General features: G+C 41.9%; 1 protein-coding gene across 1 annotated transcript in view; it reads right to left on the minus strand.

Annotated features, from left to right (window-relative positions):
- Window positions 1-385: 385 nt before the first annotated feature.
- Window positions 386-27904, minus strand: part of FBN2 (fibrillin 2) — a 1183434-nt gene continuing 1155915 nt past the window's right edge. Inside the window, exons 62-65 of the mRNA XM_086961117.1 lie at window positions 24345-24464; window positions 20023-20254; window positions 13257-13431; window positions 386-2212 (exon numbers count right to left, since the gene is read on the minus strand). Coding sequence (XP_086817243.1) covers window positions 1841-2212; window positions 13257-13431; window positions 20023-20254; window positions 24345-24464 — 899 coding nt within the window. The 3' untranslated portion in view covers window positions 386-1840. The remainder of the gene's footprint in view (window positions 2213-13256; window positions 13432-20022; window positions 20255-24344; window positions 24465-27904) is intronic.

Genomic DNA, 27904 nt, shown 5'->3' on the forward strand with positions numbered 1-27904 from the left:
TGAGTTACTTGATGAGTGGGTGAACGTGAAAGCATACAAAGGGTTGATAAGTGGATGAATGGATAAATGAGTGCATATATGAATAGGTGAGTGCATGGATAGACAAGCGGTTTAGTGAATACTTAATGACTGGATGTGGAATGGTACTTTTTAAATGTAAAATAGGGCCTCATGGATTGCAATGATTGATTTGTAAAGGAGGTGGAATGATACTCCAAATAGCCAATAGCCAATATGGCTCTGGGAAAAAACCAAAGCATTCTCTATGTATATTTTAAAGTACTGGTAATAAAATTTTAGCACTGCTAAAACAGAGGCTAGACACAAAATTTGGGTTTACCATACAAAGTGTCGAACATAAGAGAGTGGTTTACTACTAAACAAATACATTATAAAGATTTACTTCATAACAATATCTATACAAAGCACACCTTGTTTATTGAAATGTGCTCAACCCTCAATAATGTGATATTTAAAAAATATTTGGTCTTTTCTTGTGTACTATTGAAACACCTTTTAGCTTACATATGTTTTGGGAGTTTCATCTACAACGTCATTTTACAGTACATTTTGATACCAGTTATTAACAAAAATGCACCACTTTGCAAACCCACTGAAACAAAAAATAGAAACATTTAGTAAAAAAAGTATAACATTTGCAAAACACATCAGCTCCTTGTACATACATATTTCGTAGAGACTAGGCTATGACAAAAATGAGGCACGTGGTTTATAACTACAGTAACGATGACCATTCGAGACACGTAGATTTCAGATGAACAATGTTCCTTGTCCACGCGGAATGACTCATTCACAGCTGAGGCAGTACTGAACCAGCCCATAGTAAAGGTACCATTATTTAAGGCCAGTACTAGACAGAAAGATATTGAGGGTATGCTCTTCAAAGAACAAACCTTGAGCTGTCTACATCAAAGTACAGCCCTAGAGCACCATTTTCATGTGATAAATCTTGTCCGGGTGAGGTGTGGCGGTAACATACAGTTCCTCGAGATCGTCCGAAGGAGGTACAGTACATCTTGGTCTGCTGTGTTTTTGGTGGGACAAACTGCTAAGGTATTTTGCTACAGTGGACCAGCGTTTTTTTTTGTGGGGTCTTCATTGGCATGACGTGGCAGGTTGTTGATCCAAGATTGTTTTGAAAAGTTTATGGCACAATTATCTGATCTGTTTTCGACATTGCAGGTCGAGCAAGATATTGCACAGGTCTGGTTTGCCTCCCGATGCATTTACATTAGATAAATACTGCTTGCATTTCAGGTACAGTAACATATTTAAAGTCTTCTTTGCACTCCATTGTTTACTTTATAAAAATGCATTGAAAGTTCAATTGTACTAAACTAACAACAGCGCCCATTTTTTGCTAACAAAGTGAACTATTCTTCATATATTACTGCATTCAAATAAATAAGCGTCTATTATTTCAATTAGAAGCTATAGCAAAATACCTGACAGTATTACAAACAGCTTATAAGAAAAATTACTGAAGTGGGTTTCATTTTGTTTCCTTGCCATTTAGTGCCATACGTTGGCCTCTTAAACATTACCTTTTTTTAATAGTTTTTTTAAACTGAGGTTATATTAAAAAAATACAGGCACCATGATTAGTATTCCATTCAAGGTCTTGGCCATGGCATTGTGTGCATTTCTCCCTCTTCCAAAGGCCAGTATGCAGTGGTGTACAGGATTGACCGAACTTCGACAGATATCCTTTAGAAATAAAAGTCATTGACTTCATAAAGCTTTCAAAACGTAGACATGCTCAGGTGGATAAATAAAGCAAAGGCCAGACTTGAATGACTTGTCCAAGTTATCAGTATTGTCAGAAGAGCTCCATGTGCAACCTCATTCTCAGAGCTTCCCCCAGCTCCCCTAAGAGGTAGTTATCATCATGGTTTTCTTCAAGTTTCTCTAGCTCTTTCTTCTTGTATATGGGAATGCTGATTATCTCCAAGTTGTAAATGCCGGGCAAAGTCCTCCTCTTAGCTGGGTGCAGGAAGCTGAGGCCATCTTTCTGATGGATGCGGAAAAACTTGTCTTCGTTGCCACTGGAGATGGCGTAACGCACATGGTTGCTGAGAGGTTCTATGGCGGGCATGATCTGTAGGATATGCTCCTTGTTGCTAAGCATGGAAACGTTGATCTTCATTAGGAGTGGGACATCAGTGTCCAAGCTTGCCAAACTGATGGGCACCTGTGAAATTAAAAAAAGATTCCGAAGTTATAGCGGAGGCATGCCTACAAGAGATGATTAATTAAATATTTTGTGAAAAGTAAAACACAATGTGTTGATGTCACAAGTTTAAAGACATGCCTGAGAAATAGAGCTGAATTTTTAGTATGAGTGACGCAATAATGAGAACACCATAGACATATGGCTTTGAGTTCATCTAATTCCATGAAGCTTTCAATACCATTCCAAGAATAAGGCATGCAAATAAGTTATACGGATTTGGGATATATTCCAGGCTAGTAAACAGTGCTAGGAACTGGAACAACAATCTATATTCCTCCCACCTCAAAAAAGCAACAACCATTGACCAAACCAAAAGGCCTTGCCATTGGGATCTATTGGCTTTGCCAATTGTCTTTAGCCCTGCTGTACAGCTTCCCTGATGCGGTGCAACATTTCTAAAGAGTTTTAACCCCTTCCGTGCGGCCACGATTTCCCCCGTGTGCGGCCGCCGGACGAACACGGGCGGGCCGTGACGAACCCCAGCCGTCATCAGCACACGAGCACCGTAGTGCATGACGGCTGGGGTTCGTCACCAGCATGGAAGGGGTTAATATAGAAATTATGACATGGTATTTTTTTTCCTTTTAGTTATGCATTCGTATTGGATCAGTAACTAAAAAGAAACAAAATCCTTCATAAGCATTTTTTGTAGGGGGTGGAGAAAGCTACTGGGGAAGTCGATGCAGCTCTCGTAGGTGCACTCACATCTTTGGAGAAAACAAAATGGAGGGTGCGGGGGGGGGAAGCAACACAGATGGCATAGGTTTGTAGTTTGTAGTTTGTAGTTGTAGACAGAGCCCCTGATGTAGATAACTAATTCTTTGTAAGCACTTGTTATAACTGAAGTGCTCCAATGCCCATGTGATGAAGGGTTCCACTGCCCAAGTGGTAAGGCCCGTATATCTAATTACTCTTCATCTTTCTAACACCCATCTAATGAGGGCATTTGCGACTTGATACTGGACTGGTAAAGTATCGATTGTAGACTCATGAGAAGTTAACATAGATGTTGCAAGAAGTGAGCCTTTTTCAGAACTATCATCTGGTTAGCAAGGGGGTGCGGCACCACCTAACTACATGCATGAGAAAGGTACCGAACACAGCACACTAGCAAGTTACACCCATGTTAACACATTGATACCATCACCAACAGGTGGAAAGCTGGCATTTCAAGACTGAGAAGGAAGCCACTCTGCGCTGACATCTTTCAATACATAGAAGCCTTGTGAGAGTTCCTCTCAACCGTCTGCGTGCAGAGAGAGGCTTCGGCAGCTGCAGCCCTTAATTGGGTAAGACTGGCCTGCTGGTGCTGCTGACAGACTGAAAAAGCATTGAGTGAACTTTCTGCCCCATGATTTGTCTAAGACAGAGCCACTGCTCGGCCCACTTCCTTCTAAAATGTTGGCACTACAATTAGAGCAAAGTACCCATGGTGTAGAAGCTGCCCATGAGGAATGTCATGCCTTTCATTCCTGGAAATCACTGATAGTAAAAAGGAAAAGCTGAAGAAATTGATATTGAAAAGGCACATTCTTGTGGCTAAGTGATATTTGACATTCTCCTAAATACCCTTACTGCACATCACAGTTAATTATCCCAAGAGTATAACTATTTGATATTGGCTGCTGCTGTAACGCCACCTCTCTCAAAAGATATCACCACGTCACAGCGAATATCCACAAACAGGGCGGATGACTCCTTGCTGATCATCTTTGAAAGATGTCTGTTTTATCCTGAAAAACTCACTTTTAAAGTAGCTATGTATTTAAATATTGAGATTGTTTTTAGCTTTTGCTTAGAATCAATGACCTTGAAAAGCTGGTGTTCCTTAGTGAAATATGCACACAGGCTCCTCTTCATGTGTCCAGAGTCTGTGGTGCTTGAGAAAGAAATACAAGGGACATGTGTTTTGAGTGGGGTTTTCCTCAATTTTCTTCCCTCACCGCAATGTTAAAATCCAGTAGCGGATTCTACGGGATGGGGGTGTCAAGGGGGGTAGTAAATAAAAAAAAGAAAGTCCTTACCAGAAATAAATAAGCTCTATCTGACTACTGACCCCGATGGAAAATCCTTACTGTATATTGCTTCTCCATTTACTAACTTCTATGCTAACTTTGCACATTCCCCCAAAAAGCACAAACAGTTGAAATTCTACTTTTGATAATATTTTGATTGTTTTTTATTTAGTATTTATTGAATCATGTGTTATGCTAAAAAATCAGTAGATAATGAATTGCAATTAACTTTGCAATATATCAGGTTGATGTGTCACAGTACATTGTAAATGAAACTTCACTTTATTATCTTTATAAAAAAAATGCTATCTCTGTTTTTATTATCTAAATCATCTATTTGAAGGTGCTCTAAAATCTCTGCTATATTTTAATGTGCTTTTATGGCTGCATAGCTGAAATCAAGTTTTTTTTTGCTTGACTTGACTTGACTTACCAGAAACGGCGGAGACCGTGGCGTCCTCCGCTCTCGTCCTCTTCCTTCTTCCTATCCCAGCTGGCAGCAGTAAGCACTAAGACACAGTCTCCCCATACCAATGCAGCATTGTGATTGGTCTGAGCACTGTTATAGCACTGCTATGTGTACTAGATAATGTTCCTAACCGTCTAACATAAGGTTTGCAGTCGGTGTTGAAAAAAGAGAGTATAAACCCATTTTAAAGGAATGCAAAAAAATCAAAGATTTCGCAACCTTCATTACAGATGCTGCTGAACCATAAGCCGCAGCGAATGACCAGCTGAGCAATGAAGACTACGTATTACACCAAATTGAGTAGTGATCGGCAGAGGTTCCTGACTGTGGCAGATGTGTGGGAGCTGTGTGTAGAGACTGCTGGTTAGTGAGTAACTAGTTATGACTGTATTAATCAAGGAGTGTGCGTGGACATACAACCCCACAACCTGTCACCGGCAGAAAAATGTCAATTCAGCTTACCCTTGCCCTTCCAACTTGCACCAACATTTCAACTGGCTGTCCAGTGGAATACTGGGCAGCAATGGTCAACTGGGTGAAAAAATACTAATTTTTCCCTAGTTCCTTTCCATAATTATAGAATCCACATAGCTGCCACAGCCAAGGCGGTGAAAGGGGAGTGGCAATCCATAATGACAGCCCATTAAACGATAACTGTATTAGATCCCTAGACCATTAAACCACACTCCTATTCATTTTACTTTGTGCACTCAAGAAATGCTAAGTACCATAAGAATGAAATTAGACACTTCTAAGGAGCTTAGCACGGACAGAATCTTGGAAATGCGTGGAAACCTGGTAACATTATTTTGTGGCAATTAGGACTTAAAAACCTTAATTGAAAAAGAATTATACATTTATGATCGATGTAAAGGACTAAATGGTAAAATACCAATTGCCAATTAATTAAAAAACTGCAATTTAAGATTTCGAACATGGAAACGTGTTTTAACATGAAATTTCAAAATCATATAGGAAGTGTAAATCAAAATGTGTTTAAGTTTGGGTATTTGTTTGCAGTTGAAATCATATTTTCGAACACAGTCTGAGCAACCTTTCTACATTTTATGTTGTATAAAAATACATATTGTAAGGAGAAAGGGCCAGATGTACAATGGATTTTTGCATGCGCAAATGTGTTTTTTATCCGTTTGCGCATGCAAAAATCCTGTGGGCCATGTACGAACCCTATTTTGTGAGTCGCAATCTTTCCGGTATTCTCCCCAGGCAATCTTTCCGGTATTCTTCCCACGGGGCTGTAATCTCCTCAAGGCCACTCTGCTGACCAGAATTATCGCTGGACCCGCTTTCCCTGCTTTTGCCCGAGTCCTCCCGCTGCCACGCTAACATCTCAGGCGGACGACGAGTGGAGGACTCGGCTATCCAGGATACCTAGCGGTGGCGCTGACCTTTCCTGTCAGCATCGGCGCCAGGAGGCCCGTTAAAGGTCGGCGTCCTCCGACCAAGGGGTGCAATCTTGCCGGTATTCTTCCCACGGGGCTGTAATCTCCTCAAGGCCACTCTGCTGACCAGAATTATCGCTGGACCCGCTTTCCCTGCTTTTGCCCGAGTCCTCCCGCTGCCACGCTAACATCTCAGGCAGCCGCGGAGTGGAGGACTCGGCTATCCAGGATACCTAGCGGTGGCGCTGACCTTTCCTGTCAGCATCGGCGCCTGGAGGCACGTTAAAGGTCGGCGTCCTCCGACCAAGGGGTGCAATCTTTCCGGTATTCTTCCCACGGGGCTGTAATCTCCTCAAGGCCACTCTGCTGACCAAAATTATCGCCGGACCCGCTTTCCCTGCTTTTGCCCGAGTCCTCCCGCTGCCACGCTAACATCTCAGGTGGCCGCCGAGTGGAGGACTCGGCTATCCAGGATACCTAGCGGTGGCGCTGACCTTTCCTGTCAGCATCGGCGCCTGGAGGCGCGTTAAAGGTCGGCGTCCTCCGCAACGCGGGACGCCGGGCGAAGCCCGGGCAAAGGGCGGGCCGTCTGTGGCCGTCCGGGGACGGAGGAGGACGGGACGGGCCACCCCCTTTCCGCCCACAGGAGCCCTTAAGGCTGGTGTAAGGTAGGACTACTCCACCATGTCTACAATCTGCGACAAATCTGTTTCTGCGGGGGATAGTAAAGGAACTCTTGAGAACTACTTTACTAGGGCAGCTTTGGACGTGGACAAGGAAAATGAGCTGTTGGAGCGTAGGATTGAGCGTCGTCGCTCTATCGAAAGCTTGAAGAATAGACCCTTGCCGGACACGGTGCCTGTATCCGTTCTTTCAGACTCTATCTCAGATATTATAAGTGAAGATCCTTTGTCACTTGATAAGTTCCCTATACTCCTTAGAGACACTCCCCCGCCACCTGTAATTGTAAATATTGTATCCTCACCTAATGTGCTGTCTTCTGGTATCTCCAACTCTGTACCTGATGCTATTAATGGACCATCTCTTACAGCCAGGGACTTACAAAAAAGGAAGGGCAAGACGCTTTATGCATCCAAAGCTCTTGCCCCTCCACCACCAAAAAAGAGAAGGGGGAGGGCACCTCTGAGGCCCATGCTCAGTCATTCTGAGATTGGTAAATCCCTCAAAGCTAATGCTCCTGCTGTTTCCATGAACAAGGCCCCAGCTACATTTGTTATGACGCCATTGGCTACTGCGGTTCCAGACAATAGCATCCTAGTCCCAGTTTCCGATTTACTAAGTGAAGTGAGGTTAGCAACTCCCCCACTAGAGGAAGCCTTGCTGTCTGGTACACCCCGGGATTCCATTGAGCACCAACTAAGATCTTTTATGCTCCCAATACTTGACATCCTGAAGAGGGTGGAACATCGGCTCGGGAATATTGAGTCTTCATTTTGTAATAATGTAGGGGTTGGGCTTCCAATGAACTCCGTAAAGCCAGCCCCTCCTCTGTCGGTCACAGTTCTGTCCCCAATCCCCCCTGTCCCTACCTCGGCTGTCCCCAAGGGTTCTAATAAGGGTAACAATAAAGTAAATAAACCCCCTGTTGTCACCCAATTGAGTGTCTCAGCACCTCAGCAAGCCCAACAACAGGTCCCTCAGGCGGCTGTAGTGAAGTCATTTGCTCAAGCTGTTAGTGATCCCCGGAAGGGAGGGAGGGGAAGGTTGAGCCAACCCACGAACGATATATCACAGGGCCCTCATGCGGAATTACCACCTGATGCAGTGCCCTTTGTGGTCGTGCTTACAGGAGTCCCCACCCTAGAGGTTGGCAAAAGGGAGGGGTACTCCCAGTTAAAAAACAAAATTATGTATTGGCTTGGACAAAATAGACCACTGCCTTATCATACTAATGGTGAGATCATTCACGTCAGGCGCCTCCCCTGGCTGGGCAGCAGGGAAAAAAATATAAATGGTGACCTCGTTGTAATAAATTTTAGGGACCCAGAGGCTGTTAGATATATACTTAATGGGTCCTCGGGGCACAAGAGTAATGCCATAGTCCCTTATGACCTAACATATTTCTACCCAAGATCCCTAGTGACCCCCCCATTCTATCCTGGAGCCCTAGCTGTTTCGCAGCGTAACATGTATATGCCATCCAATAACAGTTACACGGGGCATGTTTTTAGACCATTGCCTATTGGGAACGATCTTGGGTGGAATACGGTCCCAGCTAGAGGCTATGGCACGCTTCATGGGAGTTTGGACCATTTACATGGGAACAGAAGAATGGATCATCTGATTCCATTTACCCCGTTAGAAATTTCTAACAGATTCAACATTTTCTCCTGTTTTGATGATTGCGACTGACAGTTGGGGTACTCTGATGATAGCCCACTGGGTAGAGCGAATCTAGCACCAAAATCTTTATTACATCCCGCACTTAAAACTTTACAATCTGTGATTTTCACTGAGTCTGCAATTGAACCCCCCTTTGATGAATGTTGCGCAGTGTCAGCTGGGTCAGCTCAGGGGTTACCAGTTGGTTTATCTTCTAATAAAGCCCCCCAAGGTGTTTCACCATTGTTAGTTTCACCTGTAAGCCCTCTGTTATCTGCCACAGGTAATAGTCCAACTCCCTGCTCAATTAGCCCTGCCGTAATTAGTGCGGCTGGAGGTGAGAAGGAGGCCTCTGACCGGTGTATACCTTTGTTGAAGATGTCTTCCTGAAATATAGCTCGCCTCGAATCGAAGCTTGACCTGCCTGATTGGGGGAGCTTTATAGATCATTCTGACATTTGGTCTTTCCAGGAGACCTGGGCCATTCAACCTTTATTTCGCGCTGGCTTTGTAAACTTTTCTAGACCAGCCGTGAAAGGTGTCAGGGGCAGACCAGTGGGAGGCTTGGCTATCTGGGTACGTCAACATGTGGGTGTTTCAGTGGAGGAGCTTCTGACGGATAACCCTGATTTGCTGGCAATACGAGTAACCTCGTCTTCGGGGCTGAATGTGGTGATTGTTAATGTTTATATGCGGGGTATTCAAGGTGGAAAATGTTCACCTGTTGCACTAGTGTTGGAGGGCCTTTTAAACTCACTGCCGGTGAATAGTAACAGGGTGGTAATGGGGGACTTCAATACCTGTTTTGAACCCTTGGAGCTGGATGATGGAATAATCACTGAGGACGAGGATAGTATATGGGGCATTCCAGGTTTAGAAGTGCAACCCATTAAGAAGTGGTCACAATCAGCCCTATTTCTTAAGGGACTCTGTCTGAATCTAGGAATGCGTGCAGTCAATGGGAGATTGAAGTCTGATAGGATGGGGGCATCGACATTCGATAATGGTAGATCTGGCTCCCGCATTGACTATATCCTGGTGAACCTGGAAATGTGGCCCATCTTACTGGATATGGTGGTAGTAAGTAGACCCGAGAGCGACAACAATCCCCTGGTTCTATCGATTAAAGAAAGCACCTTTGCTGAGCTCTCTGTGGCAGAGGTTTGTTTGCCCCAGATTTCTCTATCTAATAATGAAAGAAGGGTTAGTTGGCCTAAACTAGCCCTAGATGAGGAGGCCATGTCAAGGATTAGAAGTTTGCTTAGGGACACAATGACTCAAATCAGTGGATTTGGGCTAGAGTCTGCTCTTTTGGACAATATTACCACAGTACACAGGGATCTTTTTTCAAACCTCAAAACTCTATTTGTTAAGTGCTCTGGCCACAGAAGAACTAGGTCAAAACCCCTTACCTGGTTCGACAGAACATGTAGGGAATCACAAAAGGCGCTGCACGCAGCATTAAAGACGAGAGTACAGAGCTCTATCCGCAGTTGTAGGGCTATCTACAAAAATGCGCAGGCCATCAGCAAAAAGAACTGGGATGAGGCTCGTTGGAGGGAATTGCTGGAGGCCTGTAAGAGTAACAACATGATCACATTTTGGTGGCAGCTTAAATGGGGCAACCGCCCACAGGATACAGTCCCCTCAAACTGTGTTGAGCCAAGGGAGTGGGTTGAGTACTATGGTAACCAATTTAAAGCGAATGCCACTAGTTCTGCCACACTGCTGCCTACTACTTTCGACGATGCCCTGGTCTTTACTGCTTCCGAAGTGAGGGCGGTGTTAAGGGTTGTCCCGGGAGGTAAAGCACCAGGCCCTGACTGCATTCCAGCGGATCTGTTTAAGCAGGAACAGGATCTATGGGTCCCTTATATTGTTCTGCTAGCCAATGCTCTGGCAAGGGGTGCCGAAGTCCCTGACTCGTGGCTCGGGGCGGAGATCCTCCCAATTTATAAGAAGGGCGATCGCTCAGTAACGGCTAATTATCGACCTATTAGCCTTATTGATGCTGTACAAAAGATTGTTGCGCGCCTTCTTTTGGGCAAGATCCCGAGCTGGATCTCTGAATATGATGTTTGAAGTCCTCTCCAGGCAGGTTTTCGGCCACATATGGGGACTCTTGAGCAAGTATTTAAATTTATGTTACTTTTTTGGAAGGTGGTCTTCTTAGGGGGGGGCCTTCTGTTTGCGGCTTTTGTGGACCTCAGGTCCGCGTTTGACCTAGTGCCTAGGAATAAGCTCTGGGAAGTCTTGTTGGATCTGGGCATGACTAAAGAGCAGGTGGCCTTGCTCATCAATCTGCATTCAAACACCTATGCAAAAGTAAGATGGGGGGCACCCGGTGAGACTACTGATAGCTTTAAAATTGATAAGGGGGTTAGACAAGGGTGTGTGTTGGCCCCCACCCTTTTCTCTTTGTTTATTAATGGGGTGACCAAGTACTTTTCTAACTTTCCAACTGACGCCCCCTCCCTTGCTGGAAGGAAAATTCCCCTCCTCATGTTCACAGACTACACTCTTATCATCTCTAAAACGAGGCAGGGCCTACAGTCTGCGCTGGCCCGCTTTGACTGTTTCTGCAGCGAGCATGAGTTAGAGGTGAATGTCAGCAAGACCAAATTTATGGTTCTGCGAGGCCCCAAGGCTGTGAAGGCCAAGGTGTCGATGAGTGGAGCTATATTGGATCAAACGGAGGTGTTTACATATTTGGGTGTCACACTAAGTGAGAATATGAGCTGGAAACCCCAACTGGATCTTATGGCTCTGAAACATGTCCAACTGGGGGGAGCCCTATTGAAGGAGCATGCAAAATCTCTGACTAAACCTCTGGCCCCGCTGGTCAAAATGTATGGCTCCAAGATAGTTCCTGCAACTATCTATGGCGCAGAACTGTGGGGTTATAGTGATCTATCCACTCTGAGGGTGGCTCAGAATAGGTTCCTCAGTATGGCAACTGGGCTCCCACAATCAACACCTTACATACCCCTACAGCTCGACTTAGGTGTTAAACCCATTGAGGATGTGGCACGGTATAGACCACTGGCGTTTTGGCGTCGTCTGTGGACTACACCCGAATTATCTCTGTTTGTCGAGGCTATTCTTGAAGTGAGGGGGCTTAAAGGGGCCCATCGGGTACCCTGGTTCTCTCATCTTAGAAATCTCCTGATAAACCTGAGCCTGGAGGTGCTATGGGTTGATCCAGCTGGTGCTACCTTCCCATCAACAAAGGGTCTTAAAGACATTTACTGGCACTGGATTGGAGAGAGGAGATCTACTTTGGTTGTTGGCCCTAACATGTCTTTGGAATTTTTGGTTATTAAGGATGCCCCCAGATACGAGGCCTATTGAGACTTAATAACCAAGCCGAAAGATCGTAAATTGTACCATCAATTACGAGTTGGCTCGTTACCTGTGCGGGAGCTAACGCACTCCTGGTCCTCGGGGGGCGGTGATAAATGTCCTTTCTGTGTGGCAGCAGTAGAGAACATCGAACATCTATTCTTCTGCTGCCCCATGTATTTGGTACCCAGAAAAATGTGTCTCTCACCGGTCTGCCGTTTACTGGGTACTAGATCTGCTATTGCAGCTACTAGGATCTTAAAAACTGATACTACACCCCTTATTGTTATTGGTGTAGCAAAATTCCTGAGCTGGGCCTGGTCACTCCGTAGTCGCAATTTTGGAAAATGAAGGTTCTATGTCATATGTTTTTATGTGTTTTCAACTGTAACTTAGTATTGCTATAGGTCATCATGGGTCTTCTTACATCATTGTTTAAATTTAATACTTTTTTAACCTGGTTTTAAACTGTAAAGTATTTATTATCTTATATACTAATCTGTATGAACTGCATTTTTATGTACACTGTCTTTTATGATGTAAATCGAATAAAGACCTGTTTGACTTGACTTGACTTGAGTCGCAAATAATTTGGGACTAACAAAATAGTGTTTAGTGACTCACTATTAGGAAGGGGTGTTCTCTTCCTAATAGCGACCCCGGCAGCTATGTAAGAATGCTTTGCAAATCTAAAAACACTCGCAGTTTACCAGCCTTTTCAGAAGGGTGGTAAAGCATTTGAAAACTGGAAGGGGTCCCCAGGCGACCCCTTCCCCTTCGGGAATGCATGCACAAACAATTTTTAAGAGCAGGCAGTGGTCCCAGGGACTCCTGCCTGCCCTTAAAAAATGAAAATTAAATGTTACATTTTAATTTTTAAATGCATCCCGTTTTTCTTTATTTAAAAGAAGTCCCAGACATGGAGGTCTGCTGACCCCAGCAGGCCACCATCCCTGGGAGTGCTAGCCATTCCCAATGGGGTCGCAAAATGCAACAGCCTCAATAATATTCATGAGGCATGCAATTTGCGACCCCATTGGGAATCGCTAACAGTGTCTCAAACACTCTTGTACATAGCATATTGCGAGTCGCAAATGGCCATTCACAGTTTGCGAGTCGCAAAATGCCATGGTCGTACATCTGGCCCTCAAGTGCTTAACCCTCGAAACATACTACCATAAAAAAACTAGAGTAAGAAAACAGAGGTAGGGATACAAAGTATATATATTCAAAGGAGAGCAGCAAGGGGCCCATGGTAGGAAATCATGCACACTCTGCGGTTGATTCTAAGCTGTCACCTCATAATACATTAATGAGCCTTGCTCTGTTAGATAGTATCAGAACAAACTAGGAAAGACTACGAATCAGCAAATAAAAGACAGATAAAAAAATGGAAGACAAGTCATACAGATAGTTGCTTATTGGCTCACCAAGATGTCGATTGTTTCATTTAAGCTTCTCTTTCTTCTACCATCCTTCTGAGCGTGCCCGTTTACTGCGCATTCATAGCAGCCTTCTGGGGACAAGGAATTCTCTTCGTGTTCATCGTCTTCCTCGTGAGGTATGTACTGGCCTCTATTAAATCCCAAGCCTGAGACACAGTGCCTGTGGAACAGTTAGCAAGATACAATAAATGTGAAATTGCATGAATCAGCCACAGGAAAGATATCGAGGCCTGTAATAACTGTATAGAAACTTGTCTACAATTTTCTGATTACATTCTACAGGTGGCATTCCCAGCCACCTGTAGTAAGAAACAAAGCTACAGTACTGTGATAAGTTATTTAACTCATTAGACAATGAAAATTGCAGGACACTCATTAGATTTACAACTGCTATTCAAATGGAAAGAATAATTGGTTATCCAGTTCTATCTACAGAGCAAATTTTCCTTACAATTCACAGTGAATAGCTAATTTAGAGACATTTAGATTCGTACTTATTGCACTGCTTGAGATCAGAATCTTACCTCCATGTCTCAACACACTGAACTAGAGCCACTATTGAAAATCACTTTAAAGTGCATGAAATATAGTTTATAAACAATTACAAACTGTATATTGGCTTGCATGGGTTTAAGTCAGAATATAGAGAACAGCAGTATTTTTAAACCAGAATATCCTGTCAAAAAAGTATATACAAAATTATTGAGTTTACATATTTTGCATGTGAGCTACCAAATTCAGTGGAATAGTATATCGTTGAGTAAAGAAAGTATATTGAAATATTCATATATATAACCATTATATGCAACCATTTTTAAATTAAAAACATACGTGAAACTTAATTTGAAAATAAGATTAATATAACATAGTTTTAAAAATTCTAATAACACATTAACATTTTTAACATTAACTTAAAAAGTTAAAATCAACACATATTAACAAAAATATTTCCCACTTCAATAATAAATATTGTAATACAATAATAATAAATAATATAAAAATAAAAAATAAACTCGAAAATAAACAACAGCAAAAGTGTTGTACTTCAAAAGACTTAGATTTCATATTCTGGTAAAACATTTAAGCGAAAGAAGGGAAATTGCTGGACTTGGGAGGGTTGGATAGACTATTCCCTCTCCAACAAAAGCAAAAGTTGAGAAAGTGTTAGACTTTAGAGGCGTAAGAATTACTATTTCCACTCCAACGCAGTTAACAGCAGGGAAAGTGCTGGACTTTGGAAGGATTAGGTTTACTATTCTCTCTCCAATCTGAGCAACAGTGGAGAAAGTATTGGACTTTGGAGTGGTTAGCATTTCTATTTCCACTCCAATCCATGCAACAGTAGGGAAAGTGTTGGGCAATGGAGGGGTTAGATTCACTATTCACTCTCCAATCTAAGCAACAGTAGGGATGGTGTTGTATTAGGAAGGGGATCCCTTTTTACATATTTTAAGATACATGTTAAGGCAGCTTTTACTGTCCAAGGTGTTTGGTCATATGACATTCCGCCATGTTAGTGTGACCAAACTACCAATCAAAGCACTAGTCACTTTATTCTCTTTTGCCCTCTATTTAAGGACCGCAGAAAAAGAATTTGTATTACCTGTATTGCAGAAGACCAAACTGAGAACACATCAGAAGGGCTTAATATACTTACAAAGTCTTGCAGATAGGGAAATCTGCTTCACTGTTTTGAATTTTACATGGAAATCAATAGCCAATAAAAATAGATATGAGATGGACAGTGTTAAAATATGGGTGGGAATGTATTGTCATACGCTTATGTGGGTGGAAATGTATTATTACATGCTGTTTAAATATTGAATGTTAAATATTGAATGTTTTATTGTTTTATGGAAAGGAAGGTTTTTATACTTTCTTGTTTTATTACCTAGACAAATCTTGTATTGGTTTTTATTCTTGTCTTGTATGGCCTATGGCAGAGTAAAGAAAGTAAGACTGACTGACTGAAAGGAGTTAGATAAAACGTTGGCTTTACCAATACTTCTTGTATATTTTGAACAGCATTAGAAACAACCTAAATGTTATGCTGATGCAGTTCAGAACTTGTAAAAATAAGAAATGGCTGACCCAAGTTGATTATTATATGTGTAACTGCTTCACCAGTGCACAAAATTGCATGATAGAGTATGACTTGGCCTGGTAGTAAATTACAGCTGCCAGGCCTTCCAAAAAAGTAATAAAAATAAACAAATTAAAAAACGGGTTGGGCAGGAAATGGGGGCTGAATGAAGCAAATAGAAAATTGGGGGGAGGAAGAACTTGGGAGAGAGCATGTGAGGAGAATGCAGAACACAGGACCGAGAGCAAGAAAAGGCAACAAAACACATGCACTCCAATAGAGTACTGAACCAAAAAGAAAAATATTTTTAGCTGAAGTCAACAGTGGAAAGATACAAGTCATCCAATCAAAAGAATAGAAAAGTAGCTATGCTCTAGTGCAGGAACAAACAGATAGAGGGGAAGAAGCAACAAAATTAGGAAGAAAAGTGAATAACCGCATGGACGGAAGAGGTCAAAGACCCAGTATCTTTATGGAGTTAGGGAATGCATAAGTGATTTGCAATATTCTTTCAATGTACATAAGGGGGGGGGGACATCCTTTACCACGCGGATTTTACTCCGCAGTACCTTTACAACGCGTCTTTTACAACGCGAGTCGTAACCACGACTTGCGCTGGAGGGCGCTACAGGACAAGGAATAATTTAATTTACTATCCAACGCTTTCCCTACTGTATGTAGGCTGGTGTTGGAATAGTAAATTAAAAAATTCCTAAGTCCGCACCCCTCCAACGTATGTAAAACTTGCGTTGAAAAAAACGCGTTGTAAAGGTACGCGTGGTAAAACCATGCGTGGTAACGTCGTACATCCATATGGGGGTATTTTATTCCTTATAATAAATACATTGTCATTCTGTAACCCTTCCCAAACAACAGATTCAATCTTTGGTGTCTTGCTATTTCATTGTAATTGTAGAGAAACAGAATAAATGCTGAATATGTACTCCAAAATTATACACACTAAAAAGGCCTTGGTAATATTTACTTAAAGATATTAGGACAAATTTATGTTATCAAATAAAAAAATGCTGGGCTCAGATTGTGTTGAAACCTGCAGAGATTATATCTTTCCTATAAGAACCTAGGAGTGAAATAAATATATCAATTAATATCTTCTTTCACTTGATCGCTTTTCATTTTAGGAACTCATGTCAGAAGAAGGAAGACTGCAGCTGTAATTATGCTCCATGACCTGCCTTTCACATAGGCTCTGGCAGCAGGCATTGTGAGGTCAGGTGTCAGCTGTAATAACTTTTTACAATTGAGCAGCTAAGTCATAATTTCTTTTTTACAGGTGACTAGATGAATTGTAAGTGTAGTACAGAAATTAAAGACGGGTCTTATACAGGGATGGCACACTATGTTTTGGATGGATTTGCATGCTTTACTGTATTTTGGAAACAGGAGAATCAAGTAACAAAATGACTCCTAAAAACCGTTCCTTGGAGAGAAATAATACATTTCTGAATATCTGTAATCACCACTATTTACTTCTTAGGTCCTACAGGAATCATCTAAGCTACAGGACTTGGCCAGCTTAGAGATAAAGTGAGGTTATTGTTCAAGGAAGAGACAAGAGAACATACCCACTTCTCCAAGAGAATGTACCAATTTCTCCACAGTCTAGTGCCTGAAACAAATGAGTTACACTGATATTTCGTCAGGGTACATTACTTCTAAGATGATGTCAAGATGTTTTTGTAGAATTGTTTTTCTAGAATAGTCTTGTGGTAGGCCATCATCCCTGCCCCGTGTTCCCCTTTAGAAAGGCATTTAAGGACGCCATATAAATAGAGAAGATGCATGTCAACAATATACTGCTTGCAGTCAGTTCATAGTGAAGCACTCTTGAAAGAATTTATGATGATCATAATCCAACAGAGACCAAGGTAGACTTAATGAGCTATTTGTGCACAGAGTGACCAAGTGCAGAAAGTAAATGGCGGGAAAAAACAGTCACCACTTTTGTGATAGAAGGTCCCTAGTTCGAAGTGAGAAACATTTGAAATATAAGGAAATTAAGGTTGGACCTGTGAGATGCTACCTGCATCATTGTGCATACTCTGTCGCTAGGGAGCACCAGAGAGGAAAAGCTATAAGGAATGTATGATCCACACTGATCCATAATATATCTTCAAGAGACAGTATAGATTTTTCATTCCACAATGAAAAGGCCAGTTCTTTTTAGTTTCCAGCAATGGCAGTATATCCAAAGATTGAGTGCCTGATCTCTGAAAGATGAAGACCATTATGTTTTTCTACATTTCCCATTCATGCGGGGCTTGACGAGAGGAGGCAGTAAAGTCTTCCATGACTGTGATATAAATGTGATATAAACAGTAGCGGCTCCTGGAGGGTGTGCTGCGAGCAGTGGGGCGGGGGAGGGGCAGAGTGGTGGGTAGTAAACTCCAGCATATGGCCGATCAGAGGTAGGTAAAGAAATAAATTACGAAAACAAATTAAATTGTGCATGCTGCAACGCACAGGGGCCGGATTCACAAAGAGCCTCCACAGTTGTGGTGGAGGCTCCGCAGTCGTGGCATTGTCGCTTAAGTCGTAGTGGAATCTCCGCACTGTAGTTTCTCAGAGATTCCGCCATGGTTGCGTAGACGCCATCATGACTGTGGAGGGGAACATCCATTACAACAAAGTCATTACATCGCACTGCTTTTGCTACGCAGCTGTTACAACGCAACTGCCTTTACATTGCATGCCATTACAATGCATGCCATTACAAAGCATACCATTATAATGCATGCCATTACAACGCATTAGGTAAGTCATGGAGATTTCTTTGTTTCAGGGTGTGTATGGGTTTTGGGGTAGATGGGAATAGTAATTTTTACCCCTACACTATCCAACACTTTCCCTACTGTTGCACTCTCTGGAATGGGAATGGTAATTTTTACCCCTACACTATCCAACACGTTCCCTACTGTTGCACTCTCTGGAGTGGGAATAGTCATTTTTACCCCTATACTATCCAATACGTTCCCTACTGTTGCACTTTCTGGAGGGGGAATAGTAATTTTTACCCCTACACTATCCAACACTTACCCTTCATGTTGCACTCTCTGGAGTGGGAATAGTAATTTTTACCCCTACACTATCCAACACTTACCCTACTGTTGCACTCACTGGAGTTGGAATAGTAATTGTTACTCCTACACTATGTAACACTTACACTACTGTTGCCCTTAAATCATTATGCATTGTAATGGTATGCTTTGTAATGGAATGTGTTGTATTAGTAGTTTTTATAAATTGTGTTTAACCCCTTCGATGCCCATGACGAGCTCAGCTCGTCATGCAGTACACTGCTCATTTGCTCATGACGAGCCGAGCTCGTCATGAACAATGGGATTCAAGAAAGTGCAGCATCCTTGATGAATTGCTGCAGCACTGATGGTGTTAATGGCATGCATTGTAAAATCATGCGATGTAATGGTAGTTGCAATGTAAAAACTGTGTTGTAAAAGCATGCATTGTAATTATTTGCGTTGTAACGACATATATTCGACAGCGGAGGCTCTTTGTGAAATCGGGCCCACAAAGCTTGACAGGAAGCCAGTACAGAAATGTAAAAAAATTATCAGAGGCCACAGACAAATCTAATGGCTAATAGACCTTTGAAAGAAGGGACTCTGGGAGCTAAAGGTAAATTGTAGTTGTAGTAGTAATTAGTAGTGCTAATAGTAATAATAGTAATAGTAGCCAAAGTGAGAGAGCAAAAAGGCTACCTCAATCACAGCATGCTTCACCAGAGGAATAAGAGAAAGAATTATTCAGCAACTTTTCGGTTGTAAGAATGCCTTTTGACCACAGCCCCTCCAATTGGTTAGCAAAGATGAGATCCTGCTCAAAAAGAATGTGCATGTTTTAGTCCGACTTACAGTAGTGGGGAGTGAGCGGCACTTGGAAGGCCATGAACTGGACATCCAACAGGAGTCATCACCTCCCATCATCTGGAACTCAATCTAAATCAACGCATTTGTCATCCAAGTGTGCATTACATGCAGGCAACGCGACTAATGGAACTGATTGTCCTCTGTTAGGACCTCAGCAGGAACAAACTGGTGTTGTCCTATAAAATTGGTTCTGAGACAGGAATGGATTACCTCTCTTGATGGAGAGCCAAGACAGGTAATGTTAAGCATTTGATATATATAATTCACTTGCATTATCGAGACGGAGAGGCCTTAACCTCTAAACCTTTCTTATTCAAATTTACCATAATTAGGTTTGGCTTTTGAATATCACTTGGGGAGTCATTTGTTGTGCAATGCCAAAAAACAAGACCACTGACGGTATATATTTATATCTCTACTACATTCTGATATCTCCATTCATTCAGGGTGTGCTAGGCTGTAGCCAGCACCCAAGTGCTTAAAATCAGAGCTTTGCTGCTGCCACACTCCCAGTGTGTGGAATGTTGGCATATTATCTTTATCATTAAACATTTAGCAAATCAGAAAGCATGATACAGCACCAGTTTCTATGAGGTTTCACAGATCTTAGGATACTTGTGAAACTGTATAAATCCAACTGTATAAACTGCAATGATATACATCAGCTTCGGATATCATCTATTATCCTGCCATTTGTAGACATATGCGTGTTCCTTTTAGAGAAAGTAGGAGAGGTTGTGTACATGTGTTTGACACTCACCCATGTCCAGCTCTGAAGTAGCCAGGTGGGCAGCCACAGAGGTAGCCTCCTTCTGTGTTGGAGCAGCCATAGTTGCAAGGATTCTTGGAGGAAGAGCACTCGTTCACGTCATGACATCCAGTTGAAAACTGGTCGTAAGCGAAGCCGGATGGGCATGCGCATTTGTAGCTCCCAAGGGTGTTGTAGCACGAGGCCGAACCACAGGCATTGGGGTTGGTGCATTCATTCTCATCTAAAAGAGAAGAAGGACATCACATCTTGCTAAAGCATGCCCTGCACCTTTTCAAACTACACCAAAACATGAATTGGAATTCGATCAAATATGTCCCATTAATTTTACAATATACATTTTAAAATGCATTGCCACCAAGAACAGACTATTATTGCAAGTGATTGTACGGCTCGGACGTGGTTGTGAATCAAGCCAAACAGGCACATGCTTTTCCAGTGCAGACATCCAACATTTACAGATTAAAATCTTCTCTGGAATATAAATCACCACAAGCGGCAAGGACTGAAGAGAGGACCTATGTTTAAAACAAAATGATAACAGTAAAGGCATCATTAGTAAAATGGTTGTTTAGAATTCTGTTGCTTTTCTTTTTATCACATGTGTCTGCAAAATCCCCTCTGCTAGACCACCCTCTTCCAGGAAAAGCAAGTAGTTTACAATTTGAATCTTGCAGCAGTCTGGACTGACTCAATTTGTAGAGTTTGCCAACAAAGGGGGGGCGTGGACGTTGCTAAGCTTGCGTCCTGGGAGACTGAGGAGGTCACAGAGAGTGCTAGTGGGGGAGAGTCCCCTGCCTGCTCCATCCACGGCATTTACACTGCAAACACGCTGCACCGGCAACAATACCTGGTGGATGAACTGCACACAATTCCCCAACTGTTGTGAAAAATTCAAATAAAAAGTTTCTAAAAGAAATTATGTTTGGAACACACGCTCTTGGAATAGAACAGCAACTTTTCGGGGATTTGGTGCACGTCCCAAAGAAGTACATTTGCAGCAAGACGCTATTGTTCCAAAGTTAATCAGACTTGACAAGAGTACGTGACTTGTTTGCTCTAATTGGGGAAGTGAATCGGAGGCAATGCAACATGGACGACCTCGGAGGAAAAAACACATCTTTTAATTGCATGCATATTATTTCTGTCTCAGCAGCTTTGACTCTCGGACAATTGAACTGTAATACTCTGATGACATGGCCTGTGTTAGACTGCCCACGGAGAGGTTTAACAAAAGTTATGAATTAAAGAAAAATGTGGATCGGTCCAGGAGTAACCTGTCACATAGATGCTGGAGCAGAGTTCAGTCAGTCTGGTGTTCACTGATTCCTGACAGCAAAAGTTTCTGTTTACAAGGAGAATTTATTCAGCGAGGTTTAAGGTTTCTGGCGCTTTGTTCTGCTCTTTCCAATATGTTATAAAGTCTCATTATTGCAATAAGCGTCCACCATGAAGACAAAATGAGGTTTTTGCAAAATCATATATCAGTGTGGGGAGGTTGTATGGTGCTGCATTAGGAAGTAATTGGGTTGTTATATAATCTAAGTATCGAACAGATTGGTTTAAATTTACTCGAGATCATTGCCAGGCCTTTTCAACCACTGAAGTAAAACGCTGTGCTAATACTTTGTCGTGATACATAGCCACGCCTAAAGAATTGGGCGCCAATTTAGTGCTGCAATTGGGAACAAGGCTGTGCTGCCAGCAAATCGAATGGGCGACTGAACACACAACAATATTAGGGGCATATTTATGAGCTCCTTGAGCCACTGTAGCGTCACTTTTTATGACACTCCGGCTGTGCAAACTGCAAAATCATATTTATGATGTCATGCAAAGCCACTTGATAGATATGGAGTAAGGGAAGGCAGTGCAAATCGCCCACACACCACCCATGGTTTTTGATACTTTCCCAGATGTACAAAACCATGTAAGCCTGGGGATGTACCAAATCCAAATCTCCTCGTTGCACCTCCCAGGGGAGGTGCAACGAGGAGCAATAACTTTATTCCTCCTCGTTCTTTTCTCTTTCCAGCTGCAGCACACGTTGAATGAGAAAAAAGCCTCCCAGGATTATTTTCGGGAAGGAAGGTGCTCTTTCCTTCACAAAACCAATCCTGCAGACAACACAGGCTCCCTTGCACCATGGTGCAAGGGTGCCTGTGTTGGCGCTATGCTGCCTAAACAGCCCCAGAGCAGGGGGACAGGGCAGGAAACCATCATATTAGATAAATATGGTGCTTTCCTGACCTTTCACTTTGATGTAGGGCAAACCCCCATAAATGAGGCCCGTAGTGTGTGCCTGTAAGCATCGTAGCTTTGTGTACCTGAAAAGCAGTGTCTTACCACATGCTCTGTCTGGATGCCAATGGGGCAGAGCTCTTTGAACAGGGCCATAAGTGTTTTCACAAAGGGGAACAGGGAGTATGGCAGCACTCTGCACCTATTTTAAGGGTGGCACTCCAACTTCATTGGATAGCCGCTGCGCTTTCCAGTGCATCCTGGCAGTAATTTGTGGCACGGACCGTCGGAACCCACTATGTACCAGGGGACAGAGGGGAAGAGTGTCCCAGAGGCAGTAGTATGGGTGGTGCAATGTATGACTTCACCACTCCTGAGAGGTAAAGCTAAAGCTTCTTTCAAAGACCCCCACCAGTGGGTAGGAAACAGTTTGAAGTTGTTGACCACCTTCTGTCTAGCCTTCTTTCTGCACGTCTCTGGAATGTCTCGGCCTGATGCACATTTGCTAGTGAGAACATGCAACAGGGGCTACTGGACTACATGGTGCAGCAGAGTACAACTATTTAAATTAGAAAATCCCCCTCCCCTTGGAGATCCAAGTATCCTCTTGGTTCAGAGTGTTTAAGCTAGACAATTGAGGCATTTTTTTGTTGCAGCCAGGACATTGTTCACACAGCTAGAGGACATTGTTTTTGTTTTTGAAGCATGTTTGAATTTGAAGATGAATACCAAAAAAAACCTTCTAAGGACTTAAATTGACTTATGGAAGTTAACATCAATATTTAAAAGTACTGTTTCAGAGATGGTCTTGAAGGAGTATAAACTCTTATCTTCTTATGCACATTTGGATTCTAAGCTTCACGAGAAGTGGGAAGCCTCCTTATTATCTCCTTAAAAACTGTAGCTATTTTTACGATGAATGTATTGTATTTTAGTTAGTGGTATACTATTAGGAAAGTAATGTATTTGTTATCTGTATAACTATATAATACTGATGAATGTTTATTTATATTTTCAGTTTAGGAAACACTTTAAGTGTATATCATGATCAGAGAGCGTGCACTCACAAAAACAGATGGTAGATACAGTTGTCAGAGAGGGGAGTGAGATTATGCCAAAACCTGAATAATATAAATTACAAACATTATATTTATATTTCAGGTCCGGAAATCTCAGATTCCACTAAAACACAGTGAGGTTGTAACATAGAGATATTCTGGAAGCATATTGCTATAGCATGAGTTCGATGAACCAATAGAGAAACACGGCACTAAAGTTTTTAATCTTGTTTTTAAATATGCACTGCAACACAGCAGACATCCGTGCCAAGTGGAGTGATTTGTAAGAATGGTGGCATTCAGTGTCTCTGTAATCTCTCTTATCCCTCTCCCCCTGTCCATGGGTCTAAATGCTGAACACTTTCTTTCTATTGTGTATGACTGTTAGTCGATATGGAGAAGTGAAGAAACATTCATCACTCCCACTGGATCCAAAATTCAGGTTAGTGTGTTCTGACAAGCACCTCCTTCCAAATATTGACAGTCTTAGACATTTCCAACAATTATGTACAGTGCCTCCCAGTTCAGCATACCACCTCCACCAACTGGGGTCTGCAATAATGTATACTATATCTTCTATGAAAATGTGCAGTAAACAAAAAGAACCTTTCTATTCTCCCACTATGCGTGACTAGCAACAATTTGGAAAGGCCTTGGTTTACGTTTCACAGCAGAAAATGGGTTGCAGCTGAGCTATAAGTTTTTGTAATGGGACACATGAGGACTTATATCACTGTTCTGGATCTACAATGAATGGATACACATGCTTTTAGTACTTAAAATTATTTCCTGTAGATGGGTTTGTTTCCAACATCACCCCCAATGAAAATGAAAGATGCCATATCACCTCACAGGTTTGTGTCCTAGGTACTTACTTCTAGGTATTCTCTGCTATAAATGCACTTTGAGTAGAAATATCATATTCTGTGCTAGGTGGGCTGTTTTTCATGTTTACATTCAGTAATACCCTAACCATACACTAAGAATTAATAACACATGGAAAAACATTCTTACCAACACACTGGTTCCATTGATAATGCTGAATGTATCCCTGTGGACAGCTGCACCTGTATCCGCCGAGCATATTCTGACATCCGTGTTGGCACCTATGGTTCCCATCACATTCATCCACATCTACAATAGAGAAATGGGCGGACTGTGACAAGGTCTGAACAAGGCAAGCCACAATGAATCATACTTTTAAGCTTTTCACAAAAACGTATAATAGACTAAGAAAGGCCCTTTTTACACGACGTAGTCTTACACAAAAAGGCTTATTGACAAAGAACAAAAAACAACCCCCCTTTCCTAAGAGCCAAATACATACCAAAGAAGGGAAGAAGTAAGCTGATTTACAAATTGAAAAACAGAAATGTATTGGAAAGAAGGAGTAGGTGATCCCTGTCATCAGGTTAAAGGAATATTACCTTAGTTGGAACAAGTTGACTGAAAGGTCTTTCATAGATAACTATCAGATGAAACTATAACCTCATCTTTAACTAAAATCAAGTAGAAATAAAAACATGCAGGGACGGTTAAGCAAATTAGAGACGAAAACGGTAATATACAAACTGGCCCTGAAGAGATAAGGGAAGTATTTAGGAAATTTTACCAGACCCTCTATGATTATCAACACCCTTGTAGTAGTGAAGAGATTAGCGATTACTTAGAGAATATACCAACTGAGAGGGTCTCGGATGAAGAAGCAGATAGATTAGAAACTCAGCTAGACATGGATGAGGTTAAGGAAGCCATGGGTAAACTCCCTTCGGGTAAGGCAGCTGGTCCTGATCAGATACCTCTAGAATTTTATAAAACTTTCTGGGGAGTGCTCTCTCAAGAGTTAACTAGAGTGATTCAATCTGCACAACTTGGACAGTCCATACCAAAGTCGTGGGGGGGTGCAGATATTGTCCTGATTCTCAAAAAAGGTAAGCCGGATGATGAGCCTGGCTCCTACCGCCCTATTACATTAATGAATAATGACACTAAAATATATTCAAAAATGTTGGCAATGAGATTTGCAGAAGTGATAAGCTCTTTAGTTTGTTATACCCAACATGGCTTCATTCCTGGTAGAGGAACGACCCACCATACCAGGAAAGTAATAACACTATTAGACTCCACTGAAGTCACAGGAGACCCGATGGCAGTAATGCTGCTTGACGCTGAAAAAGCGTTTGATCGGGTCTCGTGGGACTATTTGTGGTACACTTTGGCTAGAGCCGGGCTAAGGGGTGGGTTTATAAAAGCATTACAAACTTTATATAAAGAACCAGCTGCGGCTCTAAGAGTTAATGGAGACACTACAGGACAATTCTTAATTAAAAGGGGCACCCGGCAGGGGCGCCATTGTTCCCCATTATTATTCGCTATGTATATGGACCCATTGATCCGTAAATTAGAGCTTTGTCCAGAGATAACCCCACTGCCAACATTGTTAGGCCCGTGCAAGATATTGGCTTATGCTGATGACGTGGCGGTGATAACACCAAACCCCACAGAGGCAACTGTCTATATAGAAGAAGAGGCCCGTAGTTTTGGAAAGATATCCGGGTACGCTCTAAATGCCTCCAAGACCCAGATTATCAAAAACTCAGTGACTATGTGTGATGATAATCGTGTTGTTCAGGCGGGGACTTATCTTGGAATTAAAATATCAGCTGATTTAAATAATTTAGTAGAAAATAACATTGCTCCAATAATAAGTAAAACAAAGAAGGACCTGGCCCGATATGAAAATCTACACTTATCATTAGTTGGCCGGGTCAATCTCATCAAAATGATGATTTTGCCAACATTTTTGTATATATTTAGGGCTATCCCACTGCTATTTGAAAACAAGTGGTTCAAAATATGTGAACAAATGATCAATCGCTTTGTTTGGGCTAAAGGAAAAACACGTAGGGCACTGAGATATATGTCTTTACCGCGGGAGCGTGGGGGCTGGTCTTTACCAGATTTAAAAGGGTATTATTGGGCCGCTGCATTCCAAAACATGTTGGGATTGGTGGGGGGGGCGGATATAGACGACTGGGACAATGTAGGTTCACTTTCAATTTATGGTTTAGTTCTTGGTAAAAATGCGGAAAATATATTTTTGAGATTCACTGAGGAGAGTTATTATAAAAGAACGCGGTTTAAGACCCTAATGGCAGCGCATAATGTTTGGAAGGGAATATCAAAAAGGATAGGAATCGGGAAATATAATTTTTACACTAGGTTTAAAGATAACCCTTCACTTCCTAGTATGGTCTTTTCGGGAGCTGTATTCCAAGACTGGGAGAGGCGGGGGATAAGAAAGATTGGAGATATTTACGGACCCCAAGGTATTTTACAATTTGTTGAGCTACAGGCTCGATATACTTTAGATACAAAACATTTTTTTAAATACCTTCAAATAAGGAGCTGTTTGATAAATAGGAAAGGAGGGCCTCTGGGCTTTGATAGAAATGCAATGCTGGATATTACAGAAATAGGCTCAGATTGCACCATAAAGAGATTCTATTCGGATATGACTATACTAAAGAAAGATGATATGGAGAAATGGATTAATAGGTGGTCTGCAGATTTGGATATACATAGTGATATTTTCTCAGATTCTTTAGAGATGGGAAGAAAATTGTTGTGCTCATCATCACTACAGGCTCAACATTATAAGACCCTATTTCATCTGTATTATACACCTGGGAAAATTGCTCAATGGGGGGGTATTTCGGGAACCACTTGCTTCAGATGTGGTAGTCCGGGGGCGGACCTAATACATATTTTCTCACTTTGCCCACATTTAAATAGTATAAAACAGGATATTGAGCAATTTTTACAGAATGTATTAGCTAATACAATAGAATTAAAATCAGATCTAATGTTATTAGGAGTCAGCCTTGAGATGCACGTGGATAACGAAAAGTTTATATTTGTAGCAATGGCGACTCTCAGACTATTAATCGCTTCGGCATGGTTGGATCCTAACCCTCCTACATATCATCAATGGTTGGGGAAGTTACTATCTACCCAAAAGATAGAATCAGCCATTTATGCGAGGAGGGGGAGAAACGGTAAGAAGTTGGGTCTGCAAATATGGAAGCCTCTTGTTCGTTGGAAACAAGGTCCCGATTATTGATTATGGTCTAACTGGTGGGGGGGGAGGAAATCGAGAATGTAGTGTACAGAAGTTATGTATTCCTGGTATATATGATTTGCTTAGGGAAAACTATGTATGATTTAATATTACATTTGTTATCTATGATTTGTATAATTCCCAAATGTATATATGATTTTGCGATGCATTGACTGTTATTGTGCCCTGTCCATATTTCAGGGGGGGGGGGGGAAAGAGGAAAAACTTCAATAAAAACATTTAAAAAAAAAAAAAGAAATAAAAACATATGATTTGTTACAAAGAATCATGCTAAAATACTTCCTAAAATGTATCGTGCATAATTGCAGGTCTGCTGTGAAACATGCCATAGAGATTTCTGACATATTACAATATACAAACTACATTAAATTTTTCTACCAGACATCTGGCTAAATGAAACATCTCCACCAACCTTAGAGCTTCTGGTCCTCCA

Source organism: Lissotriton vulgaris, chromosome 3_1 (assembly GCF_964263255.1).
Source record: "Lissotriton vulgaris chromosome 3_1, aLisVul1.2, whole genome shotgun sequence".
Lineage (NCBI taxonomy): Eukaryota > Metazoa > Chordata > Amphibia > Caudata > Salamandridae > Lissotriton > Lissotriton vulgaris.